At 43.0% G+C, this 27,838-nt stretch overlaps 1 protein-coding gene across 2 annotated transcripts in view; it reads right to left on the bottom strand.

The window, feature by feature from the left end:
- Lars2 (leucyl-tRNA synthetase 2, mitochondrial) overlaps positions 1-27,838 on the bottom strand; it is a 93,695-nt gene that overhangs the window by 35,549 nt on the left and 30,308 nt on the right. For both annotated transcript variants that reach the window (XM_021171924.3, XM_085828222.1), the window contains 5 exons: positions 17,787-17,876; positions 15,482-15,625; positions 9,454-9,561; positions 8,946-9,105; positions 117-221 (listed from right to left, as the gene is read on the bottom strand). In XM_021171924.3, coding sequence (XP_021027583.1) covers positions 117-221; positions 8,946-9,105; positions 9,454-9,561; positions 15,482-15,625; positions 17,787-17,876 — 607 coding nt within the window. The remainder of the gene's footprint in view (positions 1-116; positions 222-8,945; positions 9,106-9,453; positions 9,562-15,481; positions 15,626-17,786; positions 17,877-27,838) is intronic.

Genomic DNA, 27,838 nt, shown 5'->3' with positions numbered 1-27,838 from the left:
GAAGCAAAACCCATCACAGAATCAATAGTAAACTCCTCCAAGTGACAGCAAGAGCTGTCATCCCTTTGCCCTTAACCCGGCATAATTTATTAGCATGTATGACATCTACCACATACCTATTTTTGAATCTAGAGAGCCTTCCAAGTCAGGGTTAGCCATGATAACGATGGGGACCTCCTGCAGGGTGAGCATGCTCACAGCCATCACTGGTGTGAGGCAATCTGAAAACAAGAAAAGATCCATCAGCAAGACACATCCAAGAGCAGACAAGCAAGAAAAGCATAACATCTCCCATGCTGTGTGCTAATTGCTAAAGAACTAACTGGTCCTTTGAAGAGTATTAGCAGGTAACTTACACCAGTGGATATTAGAGGATTAAACAAGTACAGGAGAGAAGTTTTGTCTACCTGCACACACAAGCAAAGAAGTGGGCAGGGTGCTCTGAGTCCCAGATGGAAAAGCATCTCATTACCACCTTTAACTCCTCAGAAATAACTCCAGCAGTGAGACTCAGACACGCAAAGCCTCCCCATGGTGAAAGGAAGAGCTGGGAACTTCTAAAGCAAGTGCGTGAGGATGTGGCTAGCAAGCAGAGAACAGCAGCGCAGAGAGCAGAAAGAGAAAGTTCTAGACATCCACAGACAGAACAGTGTCTTCCCACATATGCTTGTCTTAGGAGATACTGGAGCATGTGTGTTCTTGAAAGATGGAAGTTTAATGGGAAAAGAGACAGGAAACAGGAACCCAACAAAGAAAAGCTACAAGAACATTCAAGAAAGAAGTCAGGCAGAACGTTAGACATGTAGCTGAGGCCTGGAGGGCCATACCAATTCAGACCTGAACCAAACCAAACAGCATTCAGAGTATCTTTAGGAAAAAGAGGAACTTGTAAGATTGTTTGGAAGGCTGGAATTTGGAGAAAACGGTATCAAGAGTTTTATAGAGCTATGGAGAATGTGGGAAGATCCTGCTAGAAATTAAAAAAACAAAAGCAAACGAAAGAGAGGCACACAGAGAAAGAGACTGAATTCTAGAAAAAAATAAAAAGTTACCTAAGAATGAGATAGTAAGGCTGGGGCTGGTAGTGCATGTCCAGCACTCTGGAGGCTGGGGCAGGATTATGAATTTGAGGGTAACCTGAGATATACAGTGAGTTCTAGACTAGTCTGGGCTACACAGCAGGAGCCAGTTTTAAAAATAAGCAAAGTAAACAATCAGAACAATGTAATTAATGTATACATGACCCAGTTATGAGTATTTATGAGGCGAATTGTAGAAAGAATCTCTTATAAGCATCACCTGTCAATAAAAAAGCTTAAGGCCAATGAGTTTAGGCAGGAAATAGGAGGTGGGACGTTCAGCAGAGATAGAGAAAATTCAGGAAATAGTGAGAAGCATGGGAGATTCGGCTCAAGAACTATAAGGAGAAAAACCTAAGAAGATAAGGAGAGGTGAACAGCCATATAGCTGATCCTCGGTTAGAATAAAAGGGATAATAAATTAAGTGTAAGTCAGACAGCAAGCTGAAGTTGATGGCTAAGGCATTTATTAATAAATAATTAGTCTCAAAAGAGCTATCATTCTGAGCACAGGTGCTGGAAGGGAAAACAGATTTATTTATTTATTTACAGCAAATGACTTGCAATTTACCCAATCAGTATATTATCATGAATAAAGTTTACTACAAGAACAGTAGCAGGGAAAGAGCCTTACATGTAGACATCCTCAGAGACTAGATGGACTAGAAGTACAAAAATATCCAAAGTCCAGAGGAAAGAAAGGGGCACGTGAACAGTTAGTGACAGATGCCTTAGTTTACCTGTGTTATTACATCACCATTAAAAGAGCCACGACTGGCTGGCCTTTGCAACTTGCACTTCTTGTTTCAAACTTTCATATAGTTATCTACGAGCCCTCAAATAAAAATAAGCCCAAGAATTAGGATTTGCATTTCCAAGAGGTAAAGGCAGGATCCAGGAAGAAGGCAGAGCAGAGTGGCATCCAGTGTGGGCTTTGGAGGTTGAGGTTTAGCTAGCACTCTGGATCCAGTTGCTAAACCCCTGTTGCTGGAGCCTGGTGAACTCCACATCTCCAAGCAGGCATCCACATTTCTAACTCCATAAAGTGGTTTCTCAAAGAAGAAATATGTATTTGCAAATTCTGCAATTATGATGAAGCGTTAGGAAAAGGGGAGGTGAGGGGGCAGAATAAGAGCAAAAGCTACTGTGGAGAATGGAGAGACTGTAGTACAGACACAGAATGCAGACACAGGCCTCAGAGAAATAGCTCTGGATATCAGCTGCCAGCTGACCACGACATCCACCTCTTCCAATGACTCGACAACAGAATGTTTAGTTGGCTACACAATAAACAGCACTGTCCAGCCTCCTTTGCAGCTAGGTATAGCCATGGGCTATATGGAGAAGCAACTTCTAAGTCACAGCCTATCTAAAAATAGAAAAAGTTAAGTCCTTCTCCATAGGAACTGTTCTCTTTTAATGGACATAGACAACATATAGAGCAGCTTGGAAAACTCTAGGGGGACAGATAAGGGACACAGAAAGAATACTGGCTCTGACCATCTCACATGGTAGATTTGTCAAACCCACTCAGCTTTATAAAGGCAAGAAAGAAAACCCTGTTTATCTAGACTGTCATGCCACCAAGTAACAGACACCTAAAAATTTATAAGTGGCTCCATAAAGAGGCCACTGTTAGCTGCAGTTACACTGATGGTACTCCTTAACTTTCATAAAATATAGATGTTAATCTCTCTCTCTCTCTCTCTCTCTCTCTCTCTCTCTCTCTCTCTCTCTCTCTCTCTCTCTTTGTGTGTGTGTGTGTGTAGCTGGTGATGGAAGCCAGGGCTCATATGTACCACTAAGCGACAGTGAGACTTATCACTTAGATTTCTTTCTTCCTTTCTTTTTTTTTAGATTACTTTTAGGGAGAAGCGGCTCAGTAGTTAATAGCATTTGCTGTTCTTCTACAGAACCTGAGCTCAGTTCCAGCATCCCATAATGCAGGTCACAACTGCCTGAAACTGGAGCTCTAGGGGATGTAACATCTTCTTACTGCCTCTAAGGGCACCCCTACACATATGGCATAGATATTACACTTTAAAAAATCAATTATTAGAAAGAGGTAAAAATTAATCTTAAATGTCTTATCATTTTACACTTAGTAAATTAGAGAAAACTTTAAGAAGGGTCACACCTGCTGGTGAGGTCGCAGTAAGATTCATCTACTGCCACCATAAAAGGATAAAGCTCTTTCAGAAGCCAATAAAAGCAACACCGGATGGAGCTGAAAAAAGGTCATACCTTTGAAAAAAATCTACTCTTGAACATCTTTCCTCAGGTAAATTTTATAAAAGCAAAAGCCATACGGACATAAGTGTTCACAATACCTGTCTTCTTTAAACATACAGACACTCAGACATAGACACACGCACAGACACTCAGACATAAACATAGTCACAGGCACACACACAGTCACAGACACTCAGATAGAAGCACACACACAGACACATACACAGTCACATAGACATACACAGACACAGACACACACACACACAAACATACACAGAAATGATCACAGACACACATACACACCTATTTTTTTTTCTCCTGGTGCTAGGAGTCAAACCTAGTGCCTTTGTAGATGCTAGGCAGTACCCACCTAGTACTCTACCATTGAGCTGCATTATAGTCCTACATTAGCATTTCCATTATAGCCTCACACATGGTATGCTACACATCTGCAATACCAGCACTGGAAGGCTGAAGAGGGATGGCAAGACTGACGTTAGGGGTCACACAGCAAGGCTTGTCTCCAAAAACGGAGGGAGGAGCTGGAGAGATGGCTTAGCAGTTAAGAGCATGTGCTGCTCTTCCAGAGGAAGGGTTTAGTTCCCAGAACCCGCATGACACAGCTAACAACCATCTATACTTCCAGAGGACCCAACGCCCTCCTCTGGCCTGCACAGGCATTGCGTACATGTAGTACATAGATATACATTCAGGTAAAAACACACAATGCACATGTAAGATAAAAATAAATGAAATTTGGGGGGAAAAAAGAGGAAGTGGAGGAGGAAGAGATGTAAAGTAACTGTTTACCCTAATTGGTAAGATCCGGTATATACTATGTTATAAATAGGTTTAAAATAATTAAGAGACAGACAGCTTTGCAACTTGGAAGACATCCCTTTTCTTTGGCTTCCAGCCCTTTCTAGCCATAGCTAATAAAATAACACTGAAACCTGAAGTGGAAACTTAAGGAAGGGTTCTTTGGAAAGTTGGTTGGATGGAGTTTAGCTGGGGCAAACACATGAGGAACATTTAGCTGAGGTGGACACAGGTGAAAGACTATGGCAGACTCATGAAGGAATGCTTAGCTGAAGCAGACGCAGGTGAAAGGATGTTCTGCTAAAGCAAGCATGTGAAAGGACATGTGATGAAGGAGTCTTTGATAATAATATGTACACATTGGTCCTCCTTACAGTGCGTAGTCGGGCTGTATTTGTTGGGGCTTTATAGAGAGAAATGCACCAAAAAGCTTTTGGTGCTGTGCTGCAGTTTCTTGTCACTTCTGTGGACTTAGGCTGATTGGCAGAGTGATGTCAGCTAAGACAGACACACATGCTGAGGCAAGACCCATGGAGGACACGTAATGTTTGGAAGGTATAAATATGACCTGACAGACAGTGACAAAGGTTGAGCTAGGTTTGCTTATAGAGCTAGCTGTGCAATACTTATTGGTCTCACATCTTCTTCACTTTGTCTGAGGCACAGCCAAGACCCAAGGGTCTCCTTCTGGGTCCTTTCTCCTGACTCAAGCCGAGGCTGAGGTCTGGCTGTCTATGCTAGGTAGTGCCACCACTGCTGATTCATGTTTGCTATCCTGACTCTAAGGAACTGGACTATTGGTGTATCCGTGAAATATCGGATCAAGTTGCCGCTGCTAACCTGTGAACTAAACTGCCAATTTCCAGACATCACAGATGGGAGTTACTCCCAAGAACCTTTCTAAATAGGTCCACTTCCCCATATCCTTTCTTTTCTAGTACCTCTCGTGGGTAATGGGCGACAAGGGAGGTTAAAGCATTTAAGAACCATCATTAAAAATAAGGTTTAAAAAAATTAAAGTTACATGAGCCATAGGTGTCAGTGGAGAAAAGAGAGTGACACCGGTGATCTTGGAAGTAAATTCCCAAGACTCAAAGCAAGCACTGCACTTTTTCTTATATATATATATATATTAAAAAAACAAAAACAAAAACAAACAAACAAACAAAAAACCCACATCAAGTTTGCTAAGCAAAAATTCTATACATTTAGCCAATACATCAGTTATCCCCTCAGCCAAGCCAGAGGTCAGGGGTGTGTCCTCTGACCCACCTTCCATCAGTAATTCCATCAGCCAAGCCAGAGGTCAGGGGCATGTCCTCTGACCACCTCCAGATGCTTCTCTGAGATGGTCCCTCTTCTTCACTGACTCTCATTGGTCTGTGGTCTTTATCATTTTCTCCTACAACTACTGAGATAAGCTGATCCCCCGTAGGCACATTGCCCCTCACGCTTACCCTGTCCACTTGAGTCAACTTCTTACAACTCTAAAACTAAATATACAAGTACTGTGTCCTTCCATGGTGATAAGGGTACATTTGGGACTAGTTTCCTTTATTTGGTTATTTTACCATGCCAGGAATTGAGCCTGGGATTGAACCTGTACACAGGCTAAACAACTGAAATACATTCCCGGCCACAGGACCGGATTCTTGGTTGTCTATGGCAAATCAGGAGACAGTTTTCAGAAACCAACTCAGTAAAAGCTGGAATTTGAATAGTAAAATTTAACCTGAGAGTGACTGACAGACTAAGTTCCCTGTCCAACCATGATCTTTATGGTCACTACTTTGACACTTACTGCTCTAGAATCCTAACAATGAAGGGAAGAGTAAGCCAGCTGGCAATGGTAAGCAATGACAATAGCTGAGGTTAAAGTAAAACCCACAGGCTGCAGGAGAAAGAGGATACAGCAGGCATGGGCCCACGGGCTGCAGGAGGCATAGGCTGGGCTGACAGCAGGCATGGGCCCACAGCAGGGAGAGGTTCATAGCAGGAATGAGAACATTGCACTGCACATAACACACCATACTGGTCTGAATGTGACCAGACAATGTCACAAGACAAAAATCAGAGTCTTGATGTACTAACTTAACTGATTTGCAGACTGAATGAATTGGCTCAGACTGAATAAAGTGATGTTTCTATTCTGAAGATTAGAACTGGAAACGCTCAATACTCAGCATAATATTCCATCTGGAACAGCTTCAGGATTATTGAGAGAAGGGGGACGCTCAGGAGCTCTTCCAAATGGGATATTACAAATGCCTTTCAATTTGTCAAAATGAAATGACCAAGCCAGTCTGGTGCACTAGCACCAAAGTGGTCTCAAAGATATGGCTGGTCGTATGTACTTAGTTAGATACGGTGGTGGTTTAAAGAAGGATGATCCCCATAGGATCAGAGATTTAAATGTTTGGTCCCCAGTTGTAGAACTGTCTGGGAAGGATTAGGAGGTGTGGCTTTGTTGGAGGTGTTGTCACTGGAGGTGGACTTTAAGGTGTCAAAAGCCCATGCCATGGTCAGCTAGCATTCTCATTCTCTCTCTCCCCCACTTCCCCTCTCTCCCTCTCTGCATTGTGCCTCTGGATCAGTATACAAGCTCTCAGCTACTATTCTAGCATCATGTTCCCTTCTATGATGGTCATGAGCTCATCGTCTGAAACTGGAAGCCCAATAAATAAGGTCTTCTATAAATTGTCTTGGTCACAGTGTCTTAGCACAGCAATAGAAAAGTAACTAAGATAGATACTCCAGCTTATCATGGGAAGGTACTTTGAATTTATGGTGTCCTTCATCTCAGGGACTGTAATCTTTTATAACTTACTAGTTCATTAATTATTAAAATTCTTCATTTTGTGTTCCCAAATGAACTATGAGGTGGGGAAATGTGTGAGCTGGTTACTTATAGCATTTAGTTTTTAATATTTACTTTTTAATCATCATAGCCTCAAGGAATCTTAAATAACTCAAAAGTGTAAAAACTGAGTTTTCCCTTCAAAAAGTTGAAATAAATTCTTTCTTTATTTTCTTCTTTTTCTTCTTCCACCTCCTCCTCCTTCAGCAGAGTAAAAACAAACAAAAAACAAACACCTGAGATCATTAACTTTGTCAATTTATCTGGATTTTAGAATCTCTGGATATGTCTATAAGGTGTTTCCAGAAGGACTTAACAGAGTAGGTAAGACTCACCCTAAATATGTGTGGCATCACTACATGAGCTTGGGTCCTGAACTGCATGAAGAGGAGAAGGTGGGCTGAACAGCACCTTTCACCTCTTTCTGCTTCCTAACTGTCTAAGTTAGTATTTTATTGCTGTGAAGAGACACCATGACCATGACAACTCTTATAAAATAAACCTTTTTATTGGGACTTGCTTACAATTTCAGAGGTTTAGCTCATTATCATCGTGGCAGGAAACATGGCAGTAGGGAGCACAGTGGCAGGCAGGAGTAGTGACGGAGAAGTAGCTGAGAGCTACATCCTTATCTGCAGGCAGAGAGAAAAGATACTGAGTCTAGCATGGGCGTTTGAAACCTCTAAGGCCACCCTAAGTTAACACACTTCTTCCAACAAAGCCACTCCTCCTGATCCTTTCAAATTGTGTCACTTAATCCCACACTCAGGAGGATCAGAGTTCTAGGCCAGCCTGGTCTACAGAGTGAGTTCAAGGACCACAGAGAAACCCTGTCTGGAAAAAACAAGTAGTGTTATTCCCTGATGATCAAGCATTCATGAGACATGGGCACAGAGGCCTTCAAGGGACACATGGAATTTTAACTTGCATCTTTTCTCTATTTCAATATATAACAAAAAAATGTTGATTGCAAATGACAAGATTTGCCTTGTATCGGGAAGTCTTCTGCCCTAAGCCCAGAGTCACTTACAGTCAGGACTGTAAAAAGCTTGTGTCTAACCCAGGAGGCTGGGCCCCTAGCAGGCTCTTAGGAAGAGCAGGTGACGAAGTTGCCCTCAGTGCACTCAGGAAACAATCACTGTCTAGAGCAGAAGTAAATTGTCCTGACACTGCCTCTCCAGTCATCCAAAGTGGTTTGCGACCTCAATAACTCAGATGTGAGATGCAGGTTAAAGTTCACAGTGTAAGAAGAAGCGTAAGGATGAGATTTTTGCAGAGAATTTTAAGCCTTCACCGGAGACCTACTTCTAGTCAATAAGGCCTTCCTTTCAACCTCCAGGCTCTATACCTCAAAATCCTCCCTGGATGGCTTTTATCAGAGGTGTGTGGTCCTCCCTTTGGAACGGAAAAGGTCAGCAGTCTCAGTGACAGCAGTCACTCATTGTCAGAGTTCTTTTTATATCCTCATGTTTTGAAATTTTAGTACATTTATTTATTTTTAGGGGTGTGTGTGTCACAATATGCGTGTGAGTGTAAGTCACAGGACTGTGGGGTTCTTGGGGTCCGCTCCCTCCTTCCACCATGTGGGTCATCAGGGCTGACAAAGATAAGCACTTTATCCACTGTGCCACCTCACCGTTCCTTTTTAGTAGTTTTATTTCCTAGAAGAATTAACAATTCAGGAAAGGATTCTTTCCCTCTCAGAAGAGAGCTTTAAACTGATACTAAACCAAAACTAAAGAACTTGCCTTCTGGGCATTCTCTGGAAGGGCTCAGGGAAACCCAGGACGACCAATCTAATGTTTCCAGAGCTGTTTTACCTCAGGTTTTGAGATTTAAAAAAAGTAAAAATTACGGCTACGGTGAAGAACAGATGATAAAAAGTAGCAAATGCAGGAAGTATATGGGTCCAGGTGAAGGAGGTAACCTCATAGCCTGGACTACATCCTGTAGCTCACCTCTGCCAGGGACTAGTGCCTTCTGCAAGGCTTTCTTCACAGAGCTGCAGCCATGTAGAAGCCCGTGGCTAGGAGAGATGGCCACGTGGGAGATGCCATAGATGGCCTCAGGGGTGGCTGTGTATGCTGTCAATTTCTCTCCTGTGTCTTCTCCATCAACCTGGCAGGATGAAACATGGTATTTTATTCTCAGTCCTCTCCCCCCTAAGTTCTGGAGCTCCCCATGCCACCCATTCCCTCATTTCCAAACAGCCATGGCAGCTTCTGACCACAGGACCAGGAATGTATGCAAGAACAGAATGGAGCAATCCTTGGTCAGTCTCCACTCCTGCAATCCGCACCAGGTACCCCAAGATGACGATGGAGAAAGCATGCTCAGAAAGATGCCTTCCCGGTTCTCTTTGTGCTCAACAGCGCTGTGGTCTGGTGCAGAGCTGCTGTGTATTCAGAGAGTTCCAAAATACAAACGAGATCCGTAGGTGTGAATGCTGTGCCAGCGTCTTATCACCTTTAATGTGAAGTCCAGGTGACAGCCTACACAGTCCCCAATCCAGTGGGCCTGCATGCCTTTGATTCCATACCACTCTGGGAGGTCTGCCAACGCATCCTGCATGGCCTGGGGAAATAAAAAAAAAAGAAAGAAAGAAAAGAAAAGTAGTAAAGGTCCTGTGAGAACGAATGACGTGGGGCTTGAGGTAGGAAAGGTGGGGACATGGAAGAAAGCTCTGGATATCAGACTCCCTCAACACTTCCTCATTCTGCTGCCTTAGTCAGGACAGCAAAACACAACAGACACACTCAATTCACAACCCACCTAAGCAAGATCAACCCGACCTACCTCTGTTCAACATTTCATGGAAGCAAGCTAATAGACAAAAACCTCAATTAACATCTTTGCTGAATGTGTTTATAGCTTCTCTCCTCAAGTCTGGGGGTCAAAAGAAAATCTGCAGATGAGCTCCACCTCTCCCCCTCCCTTCCTGCCAAAGATCATTCCAGTTGCCTATCTCCAATTCCCACAGAATTTTGTATCACCCTCCCTAGAATCACTTCACCCTTCCTTCTTCTTCCTGTTCCCGCTCTAACTCCTCAAGTTCTCTATATCTCTAGTTCTCTCGCTCTCTCTCTCGCTCTGTGTGTGTGTGTGTGTGTGAGAGAGAGAGAGAGAGAGAGAGAGAGAGAGAGATTTTGATAGAGAGTCTTACACGAGAGAGAGAGAGAGAGAGAGAGAGAGAGAGAGAGAGAGAGATTGACAGAGAGTCTTACACAGCCCAGGCTAACCTTGAAATTCCTATCCTCCTGCTTCCCCCTACAGTGCTGACATTACATGCTTGGCATACTGGCAGCCAATGATTTTGATTTGTTTTTTGTTTTTTGTTTTTCTTCCCAGATTGCACATCAAAGATGGGAAAGCTCCTGGTGGAGGTGCTTAGCTTAAAACATTCAGATGGAGACGATGCCCAAACATTCAAATAGGAAGAAATGTGAAAGTTTGCATGTGTTAATTCTAGATATTTGCTGGCCTAAAATCTAAGCAAATCTATGAATATCTTTACAAAATAAAACAATTTTTTATTTGGCCAAATGAAATCATTATCTTGAAGCACTAAACAAGCTCTTTTCAGTCCCCTGTGTGACACTCAGCTTTTGCTAGCCACAGCTGTCCATACTCTTTGTGGGAGCTGCAATTACCGAGCCAGCAGGCAGCAGCTCTGGTCTCATCTACCCATGGCAAGTAGTGCTAGCAGCTCCTCTTCCCATCCCTGCCAACCACAGGTATAGAAGTTCTCTTGGCTCACAGAATAAAAAAACTTGGGGAAACACCAGGTTTTTAGAGGTTTTTTTTTTTTTTTATAAAATGGTATGAAATCCTGAAGAATCAGGTTTGGTGGAACATACATTGAAGGCCCAAGGCAAGATACCCTGTGCACAAACACATACAAATGAAAGTGTCTAAAAAAAAAAAAATCATAGCTCTCACTTCCCAAGGGAGAAATGATGGTTTATTCTGGAGTAGAACCAGAACCAGAGATTCAGGTTACATCAAATTCTATGTTCCAATGTGGTAACATTTGGATGACGTTTTTATAGGAACAGAACAAGGAAAGTCATAAATCAAGTCACTTTTTAAAGGCACAGGTACTAAGAGCGATGAGGCAGCTACAGCGAGGTGGGAAAAGCTCTGCTTCAGGCCTCGCATCCCATCTGATAGAATTGCAGCCTTTGCTTATTTGAATCTGGAGGTCCGTTTATACATTCCAAAGAAAACAAGCTCTATTTATACCCTGCCATGGATTTACCTAATGGACACAAAGATGTCAGGTCAAATACAGAAGAGGCAATAAATGGCTACTAAGAAGGCTTGAGCTACCCCAAGAAAACTTGGGTCTGGATTTGCAACATCTTAACCTCTCTATATGTATGTTTTTAATCAGTGAATTAGCAGCTTTCATTCACAAAAATAAATCTGAGGAAGCCCGTATGTCAGAGTTGGAGGGAAGCCTCTCCCTCTGCCCTACTCAATGGACCCTCGGACAGGGTACAATTTGGAAACAATTTATTAACTATCCCCATTTAATAAGAGCAGTTAGCTAAAACTGATAACAGGATTTAGGCATCCAACTCAGCCCACCCCTTGCCTTGTACCTGGAAAAGCCCAGTCATCCTCCTCCCCTCATGGGTGACATAGCACAGCTGCCTGTGAGATACCACCCACACTGCTCTGCAGGTCTAGCTTGCACTGTCTTTTCTCCCACCTCAGCTCTCTTTGTCAGCCAGTGGCTGAGTTCATGCATACCACTCACAGTGAACAACTCTGAAGGGCAGCTTGAGAGGAAGAAACAGAACACACTGCACAGCAGCCTTTGATAAGACAGTCGAGTTCTGTTTCCAAGGTCAGAGTCTTTAGACCCTGGAACAATAGCGCATGAAAGGGCTCCTGGACATAGCCTTGCTCCTAAGCTGACCACATGAACACACTGGGACAAACACAGAGATCTTAAGATCCCTGTGGCAGACAGCTCTCAAGCCAAGCCAGGTCCTAGTGCTCACTCCTCCTCTGCCTGGACTATAGAAGCTCAAAAGCCATGTCCATTTTGCACCTCCTTTAATGGTGGGGGTGGCCACATGACACAAACCTGAGTGGAGTTCTTTGGGGTTGGGGGGTTGCTGGACAAAGCTCTTGCTTTCGGATTAGAAAGGACTTGTTTACACTGCTCCTGTTGCTTCTGCCTTGAATGGAGATGTGGTCTCTGGAGCTGCAGCAGCCATCTAGCAACCGTGAGATCACAAGCAGGAAGAAAAGGCCAAGGGAAACCCTGGGAAGCCAAGTCTGGTCCCAGCAACTGCTTCTCATTATGTGGGAAAAGTAACTTCCTATTTGCTTACACCACCGGACTCGGGTTTTCAGTTGCTCGCAGCTGAAAGCATTCTTAGTTGATCCAATGTCTTATCCTTAAGTACACAGCAGGACTTCTTTACTAGTTCAAGACAATTTCTATCATACCAGGTGTTCAGGATATCCCATCTCACCCATCTCAGCAAGTGTAGATTCCACATGCTGGGACCATTAAGTCTAGATTCTGCAGGCTGGGACCACTGCAAAAGCATTTGGACTGGTACCTGTAGCCACACTGCCCATTCCACAATGTTCTTATGAAAACACAACTATGGGAACAGGTGAGATGGCTCCATGGTTAAGAGTGCTTTCTGCTCTTGAGAAGACCTGAGTTCAGTTTTCAGCACCCACTTTTGGTGGCTCACAACCTAACTCTGGTTCCAGGGCATTCGAAACTTCCATCCTCCTCGGGCACATGTACTCACAACCACAGAGCCACATACAAACATATCATTTTTGAAAACGTATAAATCTTTTTTTAAAAAAGGCTATCCCATAATTCTGACATCACTGACTTCTTTACAATATTTCATGATTTCATATGGCTCTTGTGCTGAAGTCAAAATTTGTAAAAATTAATGCAGTCCCTAATTACCTCTCCAGACCTACTTTGAGTCTTCTTCCTACATGGCTCTCAGTTTAACATACACTGTCCATCTCTTAGCTTTTCAACCCTATGTGGTGCTTTGAATAAGAATGGCCCCTATAGACACATGTGTTTGAATACTCAGTCCCTAGAGAGTGACAAGTGTGGCCTTGTTGGAGGAACTGTGTCATTGTGTGCGCAGGCTTTGAGGTCTCATATCCTTAAGCTACACCCAGTGTGGTACAGTCTCATTCTGCTGCCTGTGTGTGGATCAAGATGTAGAACTCTCAGTTTCTTCTCCAGCACCACGTCTGCCTGTGTGCTGCCATGCTTCCTGCCATGATGACAATGGACTAAACCTCTGAATGTAAGCTAGCCCCAATTAAATGATTTCCATTATAAGAGTTGCTGTGGTCATGGTGTCTCTTCACAGCAATAGAAGCCTGAGACACCCATCACACATCCCTCACTGCACTGAGTTGGTGTTATGTCTATTCCCTCTAACTTGTCTCTCTGCAGCCCAACACTGAAGCTTTTAATTCAGATGTACTCAGATGGTCCAGATTCTCAGTTAGTTCAGTGTTAACGGTGGCTTCTGCTCTCCTGAGATTCAAAACAATCACCTTTTCTTTTAAGTCCTGTTCATTTATATAGAAAATGCCTTCATTTTATCAACTAACTTCAACTTCTGGGTCTATGTCTGTTGGGTAGCAGAATCTTGCTTTTTAAAAATGTAGTAATTTTGTTTGTCTTTTTTTGAAAGACAGGGTTTCTTTCTCTTGATAGCCTTTATCTTTGATAGTCTTGGCTGTCCTAGAACTAGCTCTGAAGATGAGGCTTGCCTTGAGCTCACAGAGGTCTGTCTGCCTCCACCTCCCTGAGTGCTAAGATTAAAGGTGTGCACCATCACCACCTGGCATGTAGTAACTTTTATTACCTGTTGGGCACTGCAGGTGATACTCTACAGGGGTGTTGATCATGCTCGACTCCCCTTGGATCTGTTTTTTTCTAGAAATTCTATTTGACCCCTACAGAGGCTTACTTTTAATCTTCAATAAGGCAACTCTGATCTGCTTTTGTCCTCAGTCATAGGGTGTTATCCAAGCTTCCAATTGTGGCCTTTGGGGATTCAGTGTCTCTCTTAGCCATGTGTAAAGCACAGGTTCCCATGTGCCTCACAGCCCTGGGTCTGCTCTCCTACCAGAGTCCCCAAATGTTCCAGCATCATGGACTCTCCCTTTTCTTCCAATTTTCAGTGCTAACCTCCTAAGAGCTTTTTCAATAAATCTGCACAGGAGTTCAGCAAGAACCAAGAGTTACCATGGTAACTCACCATTCTGCTTGAACAGTTGAAAATTCACAGCTGACACTTTAAAGAACAGTGTTCCTGGTCAGGTTATTACATTTCCAACTAGAAGCAGAGGTCAAAACTTAGGAGCTAACCAGGTGTCCTTCCAATACTGCCATCAGAGTTTCATGGCACATCAGCTAGGGGACTGGCACCCCTCCTTTCCAATATGCTATCAGTCTCTGGAGGGAAGGGAGAGGAGAAGAAATGACCCACACTCAGGAATATGATAGACCTAAGGCTAGCGGAGAGGGGCTGCACAGAAAGCTATGCTCTCAGCTTTGCTCTCCTCCAGGCAAGCTAATAAGCTCTTTTGAACCTGTCCAGATCCATGCCCAGGGTCATCTGTATCAGAATAAACTAAAAGGAAATGAGTCTCCCTGCAGATATCTTTAGAGGGAGGACTGAGGGTCTGCTGAGCTGGTGGGATGAAGTTTTGTTTTGGTCCAGAAGTTGCCTAGGACTGTGCTTTCTCTGCACATGAGTCTTATATACTATATCTGACCTGAGTATCTGCAGATGAGACACAGACTTTGTCTGGGTATACCATAGGTTGCCTTTGAGACTCAGCTTAAAACAGAAGCACTGAGTATTACATACATACAGAACTCAGGACTTTATCCAGGCCACTATGACTTACTAAGGAACTCTGTTTCCATGGCTGTCTTTGTCTTGATCTCTGAACATAGAATCAGCCAGAAGGTACTTGGAGCATCATCGGGTCTAATTGCTCAACTTACTTATCAGGAAACTGAGGCCCAGGGCAACCTACACAAACAATCAGAGGCACAGGAGAGCCACATCTGGAGCTCTGTACTTGGCCCAGCTTACTCCTACTCCCTGGCCTTCCCTCCTGGAGACCAGTCAGCTCTTTACTTCTGGGTTACTATAAGCGATGGCACAGAGAAACTTCAACTCAAGCCCTATGGAGCATCACAAAGATTCATTCCCTTTTTGGATGTATAATTGCAGATAGAATTACTGCTGCTTTGAGGACAACTCACTAAAGAAGAATTGTAATGACCTCCAGGTGTCTTTCTTGTTAAAACTTCAAGACCCTTGCCCACCACCCTGTATGTACATGAACAACACTGAGGCTCTCTGCCTCCCATGTCTTAGGACTCTGCTTAGGCTCCTTCAACAGAGTTGACAGTGTGCTATACCTACACACTGGGCATTACTGAGAGCCTCTGACCACCACTTACCTTTGCATAAGCAGTTGTCTTAATGAACCACTGTCGGAGGTATTTCTTCTCTACCTTGGCTCCAGAACGCCATGAACAGCCATATTCATTCACCTGTTCATTGGCTAGCACTGTTTGATCCACTGGATCCCAGTTAACCAAGGCCTGTTAGGATACAGGAGACAGGGGAATACACCGTGGTGAATGCCCTGTGGAGGCTATGTTACAGTGTGGCTCCAAGACTGAGGGCATCTTTGGGGTGAGTTGCTTGGCCAATGTGCCACTAGTAAGCTGTGACAAGGACACATAAAATGCCTTTGTTAGAATAGGATTGGGGAAGACGGACATCTGTGAGCACATGGCCAATTCAACCTTAGGTTTTTCTTGATGATATGATGAACATTCAGGATTAAAATTATTAGAACACTTTGGAAGAGAAGAAAAAAAGGTATCTATTTAAAGTTTAGGAGAATAGGGTTATAATTTGCAGAGGAATTAAATATACTGGTCTTTAATAACAACACTGTTTACTGAGTGTTAAACAAGTGCTAGTTCCCATGCTAAGCGGTTTTACAGCTAAGTGGCTATCTAGCTCAGGGTTAGCTTCAAACTTGAGCTATTCTTGCCTCAGTCTCTCGAGAGCAGGAATTACAGTTGTGTGCCACTACCCTTGGGTTATGTGAGGCCCTTTAATGCTCACAATCAACTTTGTAGTAAGTAGAACCATCAGAGAATCCTATTCTCAGAGAATGATGAGGAGAAGTAGAGAAGCAATATAACAAACCTAAGGCCCCAGAGACACCGACAGACACGGAAGGAATTTGGGTCTCAAGAAACTAAATTATGTTTGTAATTCTTGAAGATTGTAGTTTAAGTTAATGTAGACTATACAAAAAGTAGGTAAGTCTTAAGTGAACAATTAACGAATTTTTAAATGAGTAAACATGTGACCACTAATCTTGTAAAAATACAGAACATTTTCAGCACTTGCAGAAAACTGTTATGCTTTCTGCCTTCAACACTGTACCCCATGGGTAACAACTCCGAGTCCCACTCACAGATTCACTTGGTTGGTAGAACATGTGGTCTCAACCATGATGAAGGCACTCCAGAGTTCCTGTTACTTTCAGTCTTTGTTTAAAACAAATACCTCTGCCTACCCTTACCACTTTGTGACATTCAGGTGCCTCCTGGTACCAAGAAGGCACCGAGTACAAAGCAATCTGGGGATTGCTCTACTGACTGGAGAAGCACTGCTTAAAAACTTAATGGAAGACTATGTAACATGTGCAATTCCTCAGCACCAGAAAGTATTCACAGTAATTCCGACAGAGACAGTGCTAACAGCCATGTGCTTCACAGACCCTTCTTCCTTCCTGCTCATGGCCTGCATCCACCTCAATTCTGGCCTGCAGGCTGGTTTGCCTTCTGTGAGAAACTATGGTGAGCTGAAGGAGGTGCTGTAGCACCTTCAGACAGCCTGTCCTGCTGGGTCAGGAGCCTAACACTGCCCTCCAGCCCAAGTCAAATGGCAAGGATTTTCTCTGTCACCCGTGCTAGACCATTTCCAAGTCAGCACAGCCAGGCCCTTTATTATGCTCTCTTCAGTGGCTTTTTCAAGACGTGTTGGGATCTGACTGGTTCTGGATGTCTCCCACACTTACATAAAGGTCAGGGTGGGGAGAGGTTAGCCATCAGCCATAATCTGGGTTATGATTTTACAACTGCAAGTAGTTTAGTCACACAAAAAACTGAAGCTATGCCATCTGGAATCAGATGGGAAGATGAGCCTTGAACAGTTGGTTTCTCTAACATGGGATCTCCTAGGTCTTTACCTCGTAAGTATACAGAGATGTCCAGGGTAGTAAGGATCTAGGACCTAAAAGTTTTAGGTTCATAAACTTAAGGAAATTGGCTCATCTTTTATTACCACTAACACCAGGCAGATTTCAGGAGGTAGAAAGAAAGGACTGAATACTACTGCTTTATTTTTGGAAGTGCTCGTCTGCTGCAGTTGAGTCTATGAACCTAAAGTGGCTCTCATCTTCACCGTTATGTGCAAACAGGACTTTCTTTGTTTCTCACATAAAAGTTACTATTTTTGTTTTGTTTTGGTATTTTTGAGACAGGGTCTCACTATGTAGCTCTGGCTGTCTTGGAACTCATTGTGTAGACCAGGCTGGTATGAACTCAGAGACCTACCTGCCTCTGCCTCTTAAAGACTGAGATTAAAGATATAGGTGTGCCATCACACCTGGATAACAGCAATGATTCTAAGATGGAGAGAATTTATAAAATTTTAAGAAGGAAGCTAACATGAACTTACCTCCTTTTGATAGGCCAGTCCAGCTTCATAGAGTTTGATAAACAGGTATTGAGTCCATTTGTAGTAATCTGGCAAACATGTAGTGATTTCCTGCCAAAAAGGGAAGAGGTATAAACACACAGCCAGGCACTCCACCACACACACCACAACTTAGAGATTTGGGTTTTAAAAAGCAATTAAATTGCAAATTTACCAACCTATTTCCACAACCTATTTCCTAAGTCTCAAAAGTGGGTGAAGAAGCCATTTATGCTAGGAAGAAAGAGATGCTGCCCTTGGACTGTCTCCCCTATCTTTTCTAGATGTGTTCAATGAGAATAGTCTCAGGTCTCATGGAAGAAGTTACAGTATAGGAAACAGCTATGAACTTTTTTTTAAAAAAGAATTTTATTTATTAATTTATTTTATTTATTTGAGTACACTATAGCTGACTTCAGACACACCAGAAGAGGGCAACAGATCCCATTACAGATGGTTGTGCGCCACCATGTGGTTGCTGGGAATTGAACTCAGAACCTCTGGAAGTTAATGTTCTTAACAGTTAATGTTCTTAACCACTGAGCCATCTCTCCAGCCCCAATTTCTTTTTTTAAAGATTTAATAGTTTTTGTATGTATGTGGGTGTGGGGGTATATGTGCATGAGTTCTGTTGTTGACTGAGGCTAGAAGAAGCCATCAGATCCCTTGTAACTGGAGTTACAGGTGGCTGTGAGATACCAAATATGAGTGTTGGAAACTGAACTTGGATCATCGGGATGACCAGCAAATGCTCTTAACTGCTGAGTCATCTTTCCACTATGAACATTTTTTGCCAGGATAAACACATGCTGGGGGCCAAGAATATAGCTCATCTGAAAAGAAATCACAAATGTCAGGAGTATTTGTTCACTGTGATGTGATTCTTATTTTGTAATAAATCTTTTGTCTACACAGAACCTAGGTCTAATAGCTTATCTAGCCTCATTATTTTCTCTTTATTATATAATATGAATCAAGCTATTGTCTACCTGGGGAGATTAATCAAAAGTTCCTAAAGTTTACTTTCTGACTGAAAAACAAGTTTAATATAGAATTTTAAAAACCAGGGCTTCATGCATGTTAGGCAAGGACCCTACCTACTGAGCTACATTCCTAGCTTTTCTTGGTTGTTTTATATGATGTTTTGTTATTGTTGTTGTTTTAAGTAGCAGAGTCCTAATTTTAAAAAACAATTATATTATTTGGGTGTTACTGGGAATAAAACCCAAGGCTTCAGGCATGCTAACAAGTGTTCAACATAGAGCTATAACCCCAGCCCAGAAAACAAGTTTTTAAAAATGTGGAACAGGGGTTAGAGAGATAGCTTAGCAATTAATAGCTCAGCAAAGAGAACTGACTGTTTTTCTAGAAAGTCTTGAGTTTAATTCCCAGCACCCACACGTGGCTCACAACCATCTATAATCGTAGTCCCATGGAATCCGATGTCCTAGTACGGAGACATACATGCAGACAAAATACTAATACACATAAAATAAATAAATAAAAATTTTAAAGATGCAAAATAACTCAACTCTGACTACCATCTCCATCTCCCCATTGTGAGTCTCAGACAAATCTGCCAATATAATGGTGGTTCCAAGCAGCCTGGCCCCCGCCAAAACCTAAGCTCTGGTAAATCACCAGCTCTCAGGGACTCCTCAGGCACCTGATATGTAGGGGTGCCAGGCATGAGGAAACTGCCAGTTCCAGGATCAGACCAGCAGGCAGGGAGTAGCTTGCCTCCCCAGATCCTGTTATCAGTGCCAGTGCTGCCTTCTCAGCCCTGGCCTGCTAGTAGGACACAGACTTGCCCTTTTTAGTTTTCTAGACAATTACCTTTAAAGCTTTCATTATTAACAAACATATGTCAGGAGCTGTCTTCTACTCTGTTTTACTCATCATTTTATGCTCTCCAACACTGAAACACCACCCCCAAATGCTGCTGAATTGAGAATAAACCAGACACATGAGTCTATATACAAAAGCACATCTGTATATCTCATATAAGTTTCATAGCTAAATTCTCACTGTGCTGTGATCACAAACACACAGGGAAAATAGATTTGAATTGAAGAGTAGAATGGGTGAGAATTATGGGAAATATATTAGACCTTGTTATGGTAGAAATATCTTTTTAAAAAACCTTTATCCACTACAGTTTTAAGGAAGTACATAAAGCAAATATAAAAATGTCAAGCTGTTAAATCTAGGGATGGGGCCCATTAACACTTTATTTTGTGTTTATTTGAGTTGTTCATAATGAAATATCAAATCTTTCTAATTAATATAATATAATAAAATAAATGGATTATAATAAATATGCATTATAATGAAAATATTTTATAAGAAATATTTTATAATGCACTCTTAGATCTGCTTCTATATATATTTTTTTTATAATGCACCTCTTGGATCTCTTGGATCTGCTTCTAGACACTGAGTAAAATTCACATAGCAATAGAACAGCATTATCTTTAACTAGGTTTGTGGTTTTGAAAATTAGTTTACCTGAGGTAGAAAAGGAAGGTAACCTTTATCTAGCCAACCATCTACCTGTGTTCCTTTTGGGCATCATTAGCTCAAGGTGAAAGAGGCTGCGCCCCCATTTTCTCCCTAACTTCCCATGTGAACTTGACCTGTTTCATTTGCTGCTTCTACAGCTGCATCTAGAGAAAAACATAACGCTAGCTGCTGCATGGCCAGGGCCACTGCTGTGCACCTGCCTGAGGGGACCAGGGCTGAGGAGGTTACAGTGGCTCCCCATGCTGCACCTTCCTACCTGCAGTAGGCTAGCTATCTATTCACTAAGTTGAGCAATGTACATTTTGAGAGCCACAGATTTCCTTTGGAGACTTCCATGATTTGCTCATTAGAACAAAAGAAAAAAAAAATTCTAGTCTTCTAAAATCATCAAAGGCATTTTTTAAAAAATTATATCACTTAAAAGCTTTTAGTTTAGACAACTGGCTAAAAATCAAAACCCTCTTTTTAGATGTTCACTGTGAACTACTTACTGAAAACACAGTTCTACAGTCAAGAGGCCATTGGGCTTAACACCCATGAAAATATTAACAGTCTCCCTGTCTCTAAAGCAGAGACTCTGCTCCCTGGGAATTATCTGGCAATGTCTATAAACAATTCTTTGTCACAGTTTTGTGGTGTGTGTGTGTGTGTGTGTGTGTGTGTGTGTGTGTGTGAGAGAGAGAGAGAGAGAGAGAGAGAGAGAGCGCGAGAGAGAGAGAGCGCACATACGTGCACACATGCTCACCAACTAGTGGACATGTGATTTAATACTGCAGAACTAATATAAAGGAGAGTTCCCTAGCCTGGCAGTGGTGACACACACCTTTAATCCCAGCACTCTGGAGGCAGAAGTAGGTGGATCTCTGTGAGTTCAAGGCCAGCCTGGTCTACAGAGTGAGTTCCAGACAGCCAAGGCTAAACAGAGAGACCCTGTCTTGAAAAACAAAACAGGCCCCTCAAATTATCTAGCTAATCATAGCTTTCATTTTTGTGAATAGGGTCTTGTATGTAACTCAGGCTGGCCTTACACTCAGGGTAATCTTCCTGTCTTACCCTCCCAAGTATTAGGTTTACAGGGGTGAGGCACCATATGCTGTTTTCAGCTTTAAATGTTAATAGAGCAATGTTGATCTAAAGGTTTATATTATTTCATTTTAGGTATGAAGCCACAGGCAGATCAAAGGAACATTAGCCAGATAACTCTCTAGTGGGCAGTCCACAAAGTGACAAAGAAGGTTAAATCTTGTCTCCTGGGGCTAGTCCATTTACTGAGTTTCTCTCCTCCATCAAATATGGCCCCTTCACTGAACATGACTGGCAAACCATCGGGAACCTTGCCCAGACACAGGTCAGAGCTAGAATGCTGCTTGCTGGGGACAAGTGATTTTTTTTTGGTAACATCTAAATTTTAAATAATTTAATATATCCCTAAGTGTTAGTCTGACTTAAAAATTTTCATGTATTAAATGTTTCTGTTCTGAAGTCAGAAAGGAATGTGGTTATAGATAACCCCTCCTACAAAACAGATGTCAACACAGATGTGTTTAAAGATTGCCTCCTGGAATCTAGCCCATGAACCCAAATATTCAAATCCAACCACATCTGCAGGGCCCACTCAGGTACCTTGCATATGTGGGGTGGGGCTCCCTGCAATCCTCATCTGCCCACAGGCATGGATGGCACCAGTAAGTAAGACTTCTCGGTGAGACCATCAGAAAAAGAAAATAAGACTGACTGTCCCTAAATTCCCCAACACTTCTCTTCCTTGCTTTTTCCTGTTTTCAAATAAGTTCACACAGGTGGAGAGATGTCTCAGTATTTAAAGGCACTTGCTGCTCTTGCAAAGGACTGGGGTTCAGTTCCAAGTATACATTTGTCAGTTCAGACCTGTCTGTAAGTCCAGTTCTAAGAGATCTGAATTTTCTTCAGGCATGCACATGGTGCACATACAAACATGCAGGAAATCATTCCTACACAAATAAACCCACACCTGCATTAAGGTACTGTTGGTTTAACACCAAGTCAGGTAATTCAAGTGCATGGCTCTAAAAGCAAATACAATTCACTCCACACAGATCTCTATCCAAGTATCAGCTTTTATAGCCTGTGAGCTCCAGAGAGCACCATCTAGCTGTCTATCTGAGATCTCAGTGAAGTGGTTCCTCCACATTGCAATCTTACACTTTACACTGTCTGAGGTTGGTGTTGAAAATATTTCATAGGTTTATAGGACCCACGGCAAAAGATACGCTCTCTCACAACACAAAGAGGGACAAAACAACCTCTTGGAAACCAACTATCCTCCCTTAATGATCTTGAATAACTTAACCAATCCAATGTCACAGTGACTTGTGGCCCAGTAATTTGGCATTGACGATGTACAAGAGGCTGAGGCAGCACTGCCTGGTTATGTCTGCAGTACAGAAGAACACGTACACTAGATGTTAGGATCATGGCATTCAGGACCCATCTGGTGCTCTGCGACTCCTTTCTTACTCTAGAAATATCTAGATGAGTGTGATGTCAGGGAAGGACACTCAGAGGTCTCTCAGCAATCCCCAGGCAGAAAAGGGACATACAGTGTGATAGAGCTTAGCACAGTACTGGTTTGGGTCTGTTAGCTCTTCCTGTGGTTTTTGTCTGGGGATTTTTCTTTTCTTTTTTTTTTTTTTTTCTTTCTCTATAGAAAGCTCATAGCAGGGGGCTGAGGCAGGAGGACTGAAGGTTTGAGGCCAGCCTGGGTTATACAGTGAGTCTCAGACATTCATTACACAGCTATTGATAAGAGGGAGAAGTGCTGCAGGACTGTGACCTACACAAGATGGAGTCAGCAAAGTAAGTGTGAAGGCAAGGAGCTGGGTGCTGGTGTTAGAAAGGCAACCACCACAGAGTTTAGTGCTGGAATGCTTGTTCAGCATGCAAGAGGCTCTGGGCTCAATCCCCAGTACAAGAAGGGGAGAGAAGGCCAGCGAGATGGCACATCAGGTAAGTGTGCTTGCTTTCACACATGTGCTTCTAGCCTTGGAGACCCAGCCAAGCCACCCAAGTCCAAACAATAAGTAAACCTCAAGAAAAGTTGTTAATAAGAGAGGCAATGACTCGATGGTGACGAGTGGGGAACAGTTCACCACCAAACTAGGCTAAAGCTTAAAGGCCAAATGCTCTTCCCTCATTCAGGATGTAGCACTGTCTAGACTTGTTATTTATGCTCCTAAATATTATTCACTTCTCAAGCAGGCTGTCAGATAATGAGAAAATGAAGGAGCACAGGGCTACAGGAAGAAGCCCCAGCACTGGATGACCTGGACCATCGCAATCAGATGACTCTCTCTGACCTCACTAGTGTATTCTGACACAGATGTTGCCACCACTATAAAAATGAAGAAATCTGATGAAGATCAGCCTGACTTTCCAACACTGCCAACCCCTCAGATGTATATTGAAGGTTCATGAGTCTTCATGGAACAAAACACTGAGTCCAGGGGTTAAGGGTATTTACAAAACAGTCAAAGCTAGATGTGGTAACATATACCCACAATTGCATACTCAGGAGGATGAGGCAGGAGAATCCCCATGAATTTGAGATCAGTCTGAGTTACACAATGAGTTTCGGGGTAACCTGGTCTACAGTAGGATGCCCCTTTCCAAAACAAAGCAAGGCAAAGCAACTCTGGCCTGAAGCAGAGTTTTAGATAATTTTATAAATAAAGCAGGTTTTTAAAGAAAGGAGTATACCATTGTTCCTGGTTCATTCACAGCACCTCATCTGAGAAGAGTCTCCCCAACACACCATTCAGTGATTTAAGAAATCTGTGTGCAGAGCCTCCAAAACTCCAAAGACAAATGGAGAACTGTGTTTATTATTAGCAATTTCCAAATCAAAAACACAGAACAGTAGCCTTTGGGAAGGAGACACATGAGGTCCCCTGCTCAATGATCTAGTGTCATACTGGCTCAGCAGTATACTTCTGCTCTCTCTTAATTCACCAGTGAGAAGACACTGAGTAAGGTCACCTGCTGAGTCATTTGTTTGTTTGTTTGTTTTATGTTTTCCAAAACAGGGTTTCTCCACGTAGCCATGGCTGTCCTGAAACTTGCTCTGTAGACCAGGCTGGACTCAAACTCAGAGAAACTTGTCTGCCTCTGCTTCCCGAGTTCTGGGATTACAGGTTTGTGCTACCACTACCACCAGGCCAGCTGATGGTAGCTAAGACAGTCACTGGTAGGCAGGGGGTTAGAGGGAAAAAAAATGGATCTGCTATTATGCACATGCATTCACTCATAACTCAACTCCAGAGTATTGTCCAGGGAAGAGAAGGACAGGGAGAGCTGGCATTCCAGGTCAGGCTATACACACCTGGGCTCAGGTTCAGGAAGGTGACCTTTCCTCCACCTCTGAGAAGTCTGAGGACTTTTACAGTCTCACCATCTTCCTCAGCACTTCATCCATGTCCATCTGCCCCCTTGGGAAAAGAGAAGCAAGCTTGCTGCTACCTTCACATCCACCAGCTTCCCAGGCCAGGGCTGGCTTGTCTCCTCTCAAGGTCCTGTTGCATTCCCTCCTAGCTGCATCTTTCCCAGTGGCTCCTTGACATCCTCAGGACCACACTATGCCACGTGGCTTCCCTCCTCCTTTCTGGACCATCATCCCCATGGTCCTAAAACCAGGCTTACTGAGACCCACTGTGGCCTTCTCCTGGCCTCTTTCTTTTGTTTCTCTTCCTTCCATCTGTCAGTTTCCATCTTTACCTGTATCTCCTATTCCTTCCCTGCTCACCTCTTTGCAGAACTGAAGGAAAAGTGTTAATATCAGGGTAATTAATTAATCTTGAACCTAACATTTGTCTAAGCACTCATTTTCAGGCTATTATGTTCTTCCATGCAGGACTATCTTTAGGCTGAAAATGAACATTTGAAGAAAACCAAAACTGACAAATGTCAGGCACCACATCTTTATAGTGTGTTTTTTGTTTTTTAAAGATCTTGCTTTCTAAATCCAGGGCCAAAAGTTAAGTTCTTAAGTGATTTGAAAGGTTTGCTTTCTACATTTCTTAAAGAAAATTTAGAATATTAACAGCAGGGGGTTGAAGCCAGCAGTTTTGAAGACACTGTCTTATTGAAAATAGCTCCTAGCTCCTCTTCAGAAGGGGTTGGGGAGAGGGAGGGAGGGAGAGAGGGAGGGAGGGAGGTAAGGAGGGAGGAAGGGAGGGAGGGACGGGGGGGGGGGAGAGAGAGAGAGAGAGAGAGAGAGAGAGAGAGAGAGAGAGAGAGAGAGAGAGAGAGAGAGACTGTATTTGACTTTTATCATGTAACTGGTGGCCTGACAATTTCTACAACCCATGGTATTCAAGATCCTAGGAGCTTCGCATATGCAGACAAAAAGCAACAATTTGGTAAATTTCTTGGTAATTATTCTTTGTCAACTGACAAGAACTTCATCAAGGCATTATAACAAAGCACAGCTTTGCTTACTTGACATTTAGGGACAGAACACTCTCCATAAAGTGACAGAGGAGATTAATTAGTTTGAGTTGCAATTTGTTGCCAGTCTAGGCAGGCAGAGACCAGCACTCCATCTTTCTAGAAGGAAGGAACACTGATACAATTTATGTGATTTGAAACACCCTCAAACTTTCAAGCTCCACAGGGCAGAATCTTCCAACAGATACTTTTACAAGGCTGGTTCTCTAGGGTTCCTGAGAATGGGAAAGCATTATTTTTTTCAGGCATGAATGAGGGCCAGGAGTTGGAAGCAAATGCTTCTTTACCAGCCCACAAAGCAAACAGTGGCAGCCACAGAGCTATCTGCACCTTCACTAAGCAATGAGTTGGAGAAACTTGCCACAGTGTGAACAATTTCACCTGAGACAAAGACCAAGAAATGAAATATAAATTTAGAAAAAGCCATAAAAAATACCAATAGCCCAGCAGTATGTGTGCATGCTTGTGTGTGTGTGCTTGTGTGTGTGTGTGTGTGTAGGGTGGGGGTCTGTACATGTTCATGTCTGTGTTCACATATGCTTGTGTGTGTGTGCTTGTGTGCTTGTGTGTGTGTGTGTGTGTGTAGGGTGGGGGTCTGTACATGTTCATGTCTGTGTTCACATATGCTTGTGTGTGTGTGTGTGTGTGTGTAGGGTGGGGGTCTGTACATGTTCATGTCTGTGTTCACATATGCTTGTGTGTGTGTGCTTGTGTGCTTGTGTGTGTGTGTGTGTAGGGTGGGGGTCTGTACATGTTCATGTCTGTGTTCACATATGCTTGTGTGTGTGTGCTTGTGTGCTTGTGTGTGTGTGTGTGTAGGGTGGGGGTCTGTACATGTTCATGTCTGTGTTCACATATGTGCATGTCGAGACCAGAGGTAGACAATGGACATCTGCAACCATTCTCCATTTTGTTTGAGACAAGGTCTCTCCCTAACCTGGAGCTTACTAATTTGGCTAGGCTGCTTACAGGCATCCTCCTGCCCCCACACCCCAGTCCTAGCCCAGATTTTAATGTAGGTGCTGGGAATCCAAATCCAGGTGCTTGTGCTTGCACAGCAAGCATCTTAGTGACTCAACATTTTCCCAGCTCCTAACCTAGAAATGTGGAGTAGTTTGTTTGGTTTGTTTTGGTTAGAGTTCCAGTGGAGGAAGAGAAGTGGCTGGCAAACACTATCCTAGTTGGCCATGCACATGTGGCCGAGACATGGTCAGAACTTCAAGATGACTGAAACATGCTAGTCTCAAAAGATACACAGCAAATTCACTTCAAAGGTTCCGCCTTGCCCCCTCAAAGGTGAGTCTGGACTATAGGGAACACCTACAGGAGGCACTCATTCTTCTAAGGGGACACCAGAAACCCAGAGCTAGAGATTGGGCAGACAAATGATTTCACTTGTAAGGACCTGAAAGGAGACTGGCTTAGTCAAACACTTGCAGTGCCGCCACATGTTGTCAAGGCAACGGGCTCTGAGCTCTCACAATGGGAGCTTCTCCCCAACCCAGTTGTCAGGCACTTACCTGACTCAAAGTACTTTTAAAGATGTTTTTGATGCTTTCAAAATTAAAAGAAAAAAAAACACCCTCATTTAAAAATATATCTGCTACCCTGCAGGCCTTGTCATTTCTAGGGTTTAACCCTTCTTATTTGATGTTTAGTCATATGCGTGAATAAGGAGCCAGGATCTTGAAGTCATAATGACTTTCCATTCTGTAAGCTTAACAATGGTGTCTGAAAATGAACTCAGGCAGGAAGGGTGCAGGGTGTTTGGGATGAAGAGGACGTTATTCCCAAGTTGTAATCACCATCTAACAGGAGGGAAGGAAAGGCTGAAACAAGTAAGCCCACGGCATGAAGAAATCCCAACCCAGCCGTGGAAATATGAAATGTGTAAACTGCTATTCCAAAGCATCTCTCTCTCTCTCCCCCCCCCCTCCCTCTCTCTCTCTCCCCCCCTCCCTCTCTCTCTCCTTCTCTCTCTCTCCCCTTTCCTCCTACCCTTTCTACCCTCTCCCTTCTTTCTGCCTCTT

Source organism: Mus caroli, unplaced genomic scaffold (assembly GCF_978045245.1).
Source record: "Mus caroli unplaced genomic scaffold, Mus_caroli_1 scaffold_11, whole genome shotgun sequence".
Lineage (NCBI taxonomy): Eukaryota > Metazoa > Chordata > Mammalia > Rodentia > Muridae > Mus > Mus caroli.
This window is presented reverse-complemented; position numbering and strand designations above follow the sequence as displayed.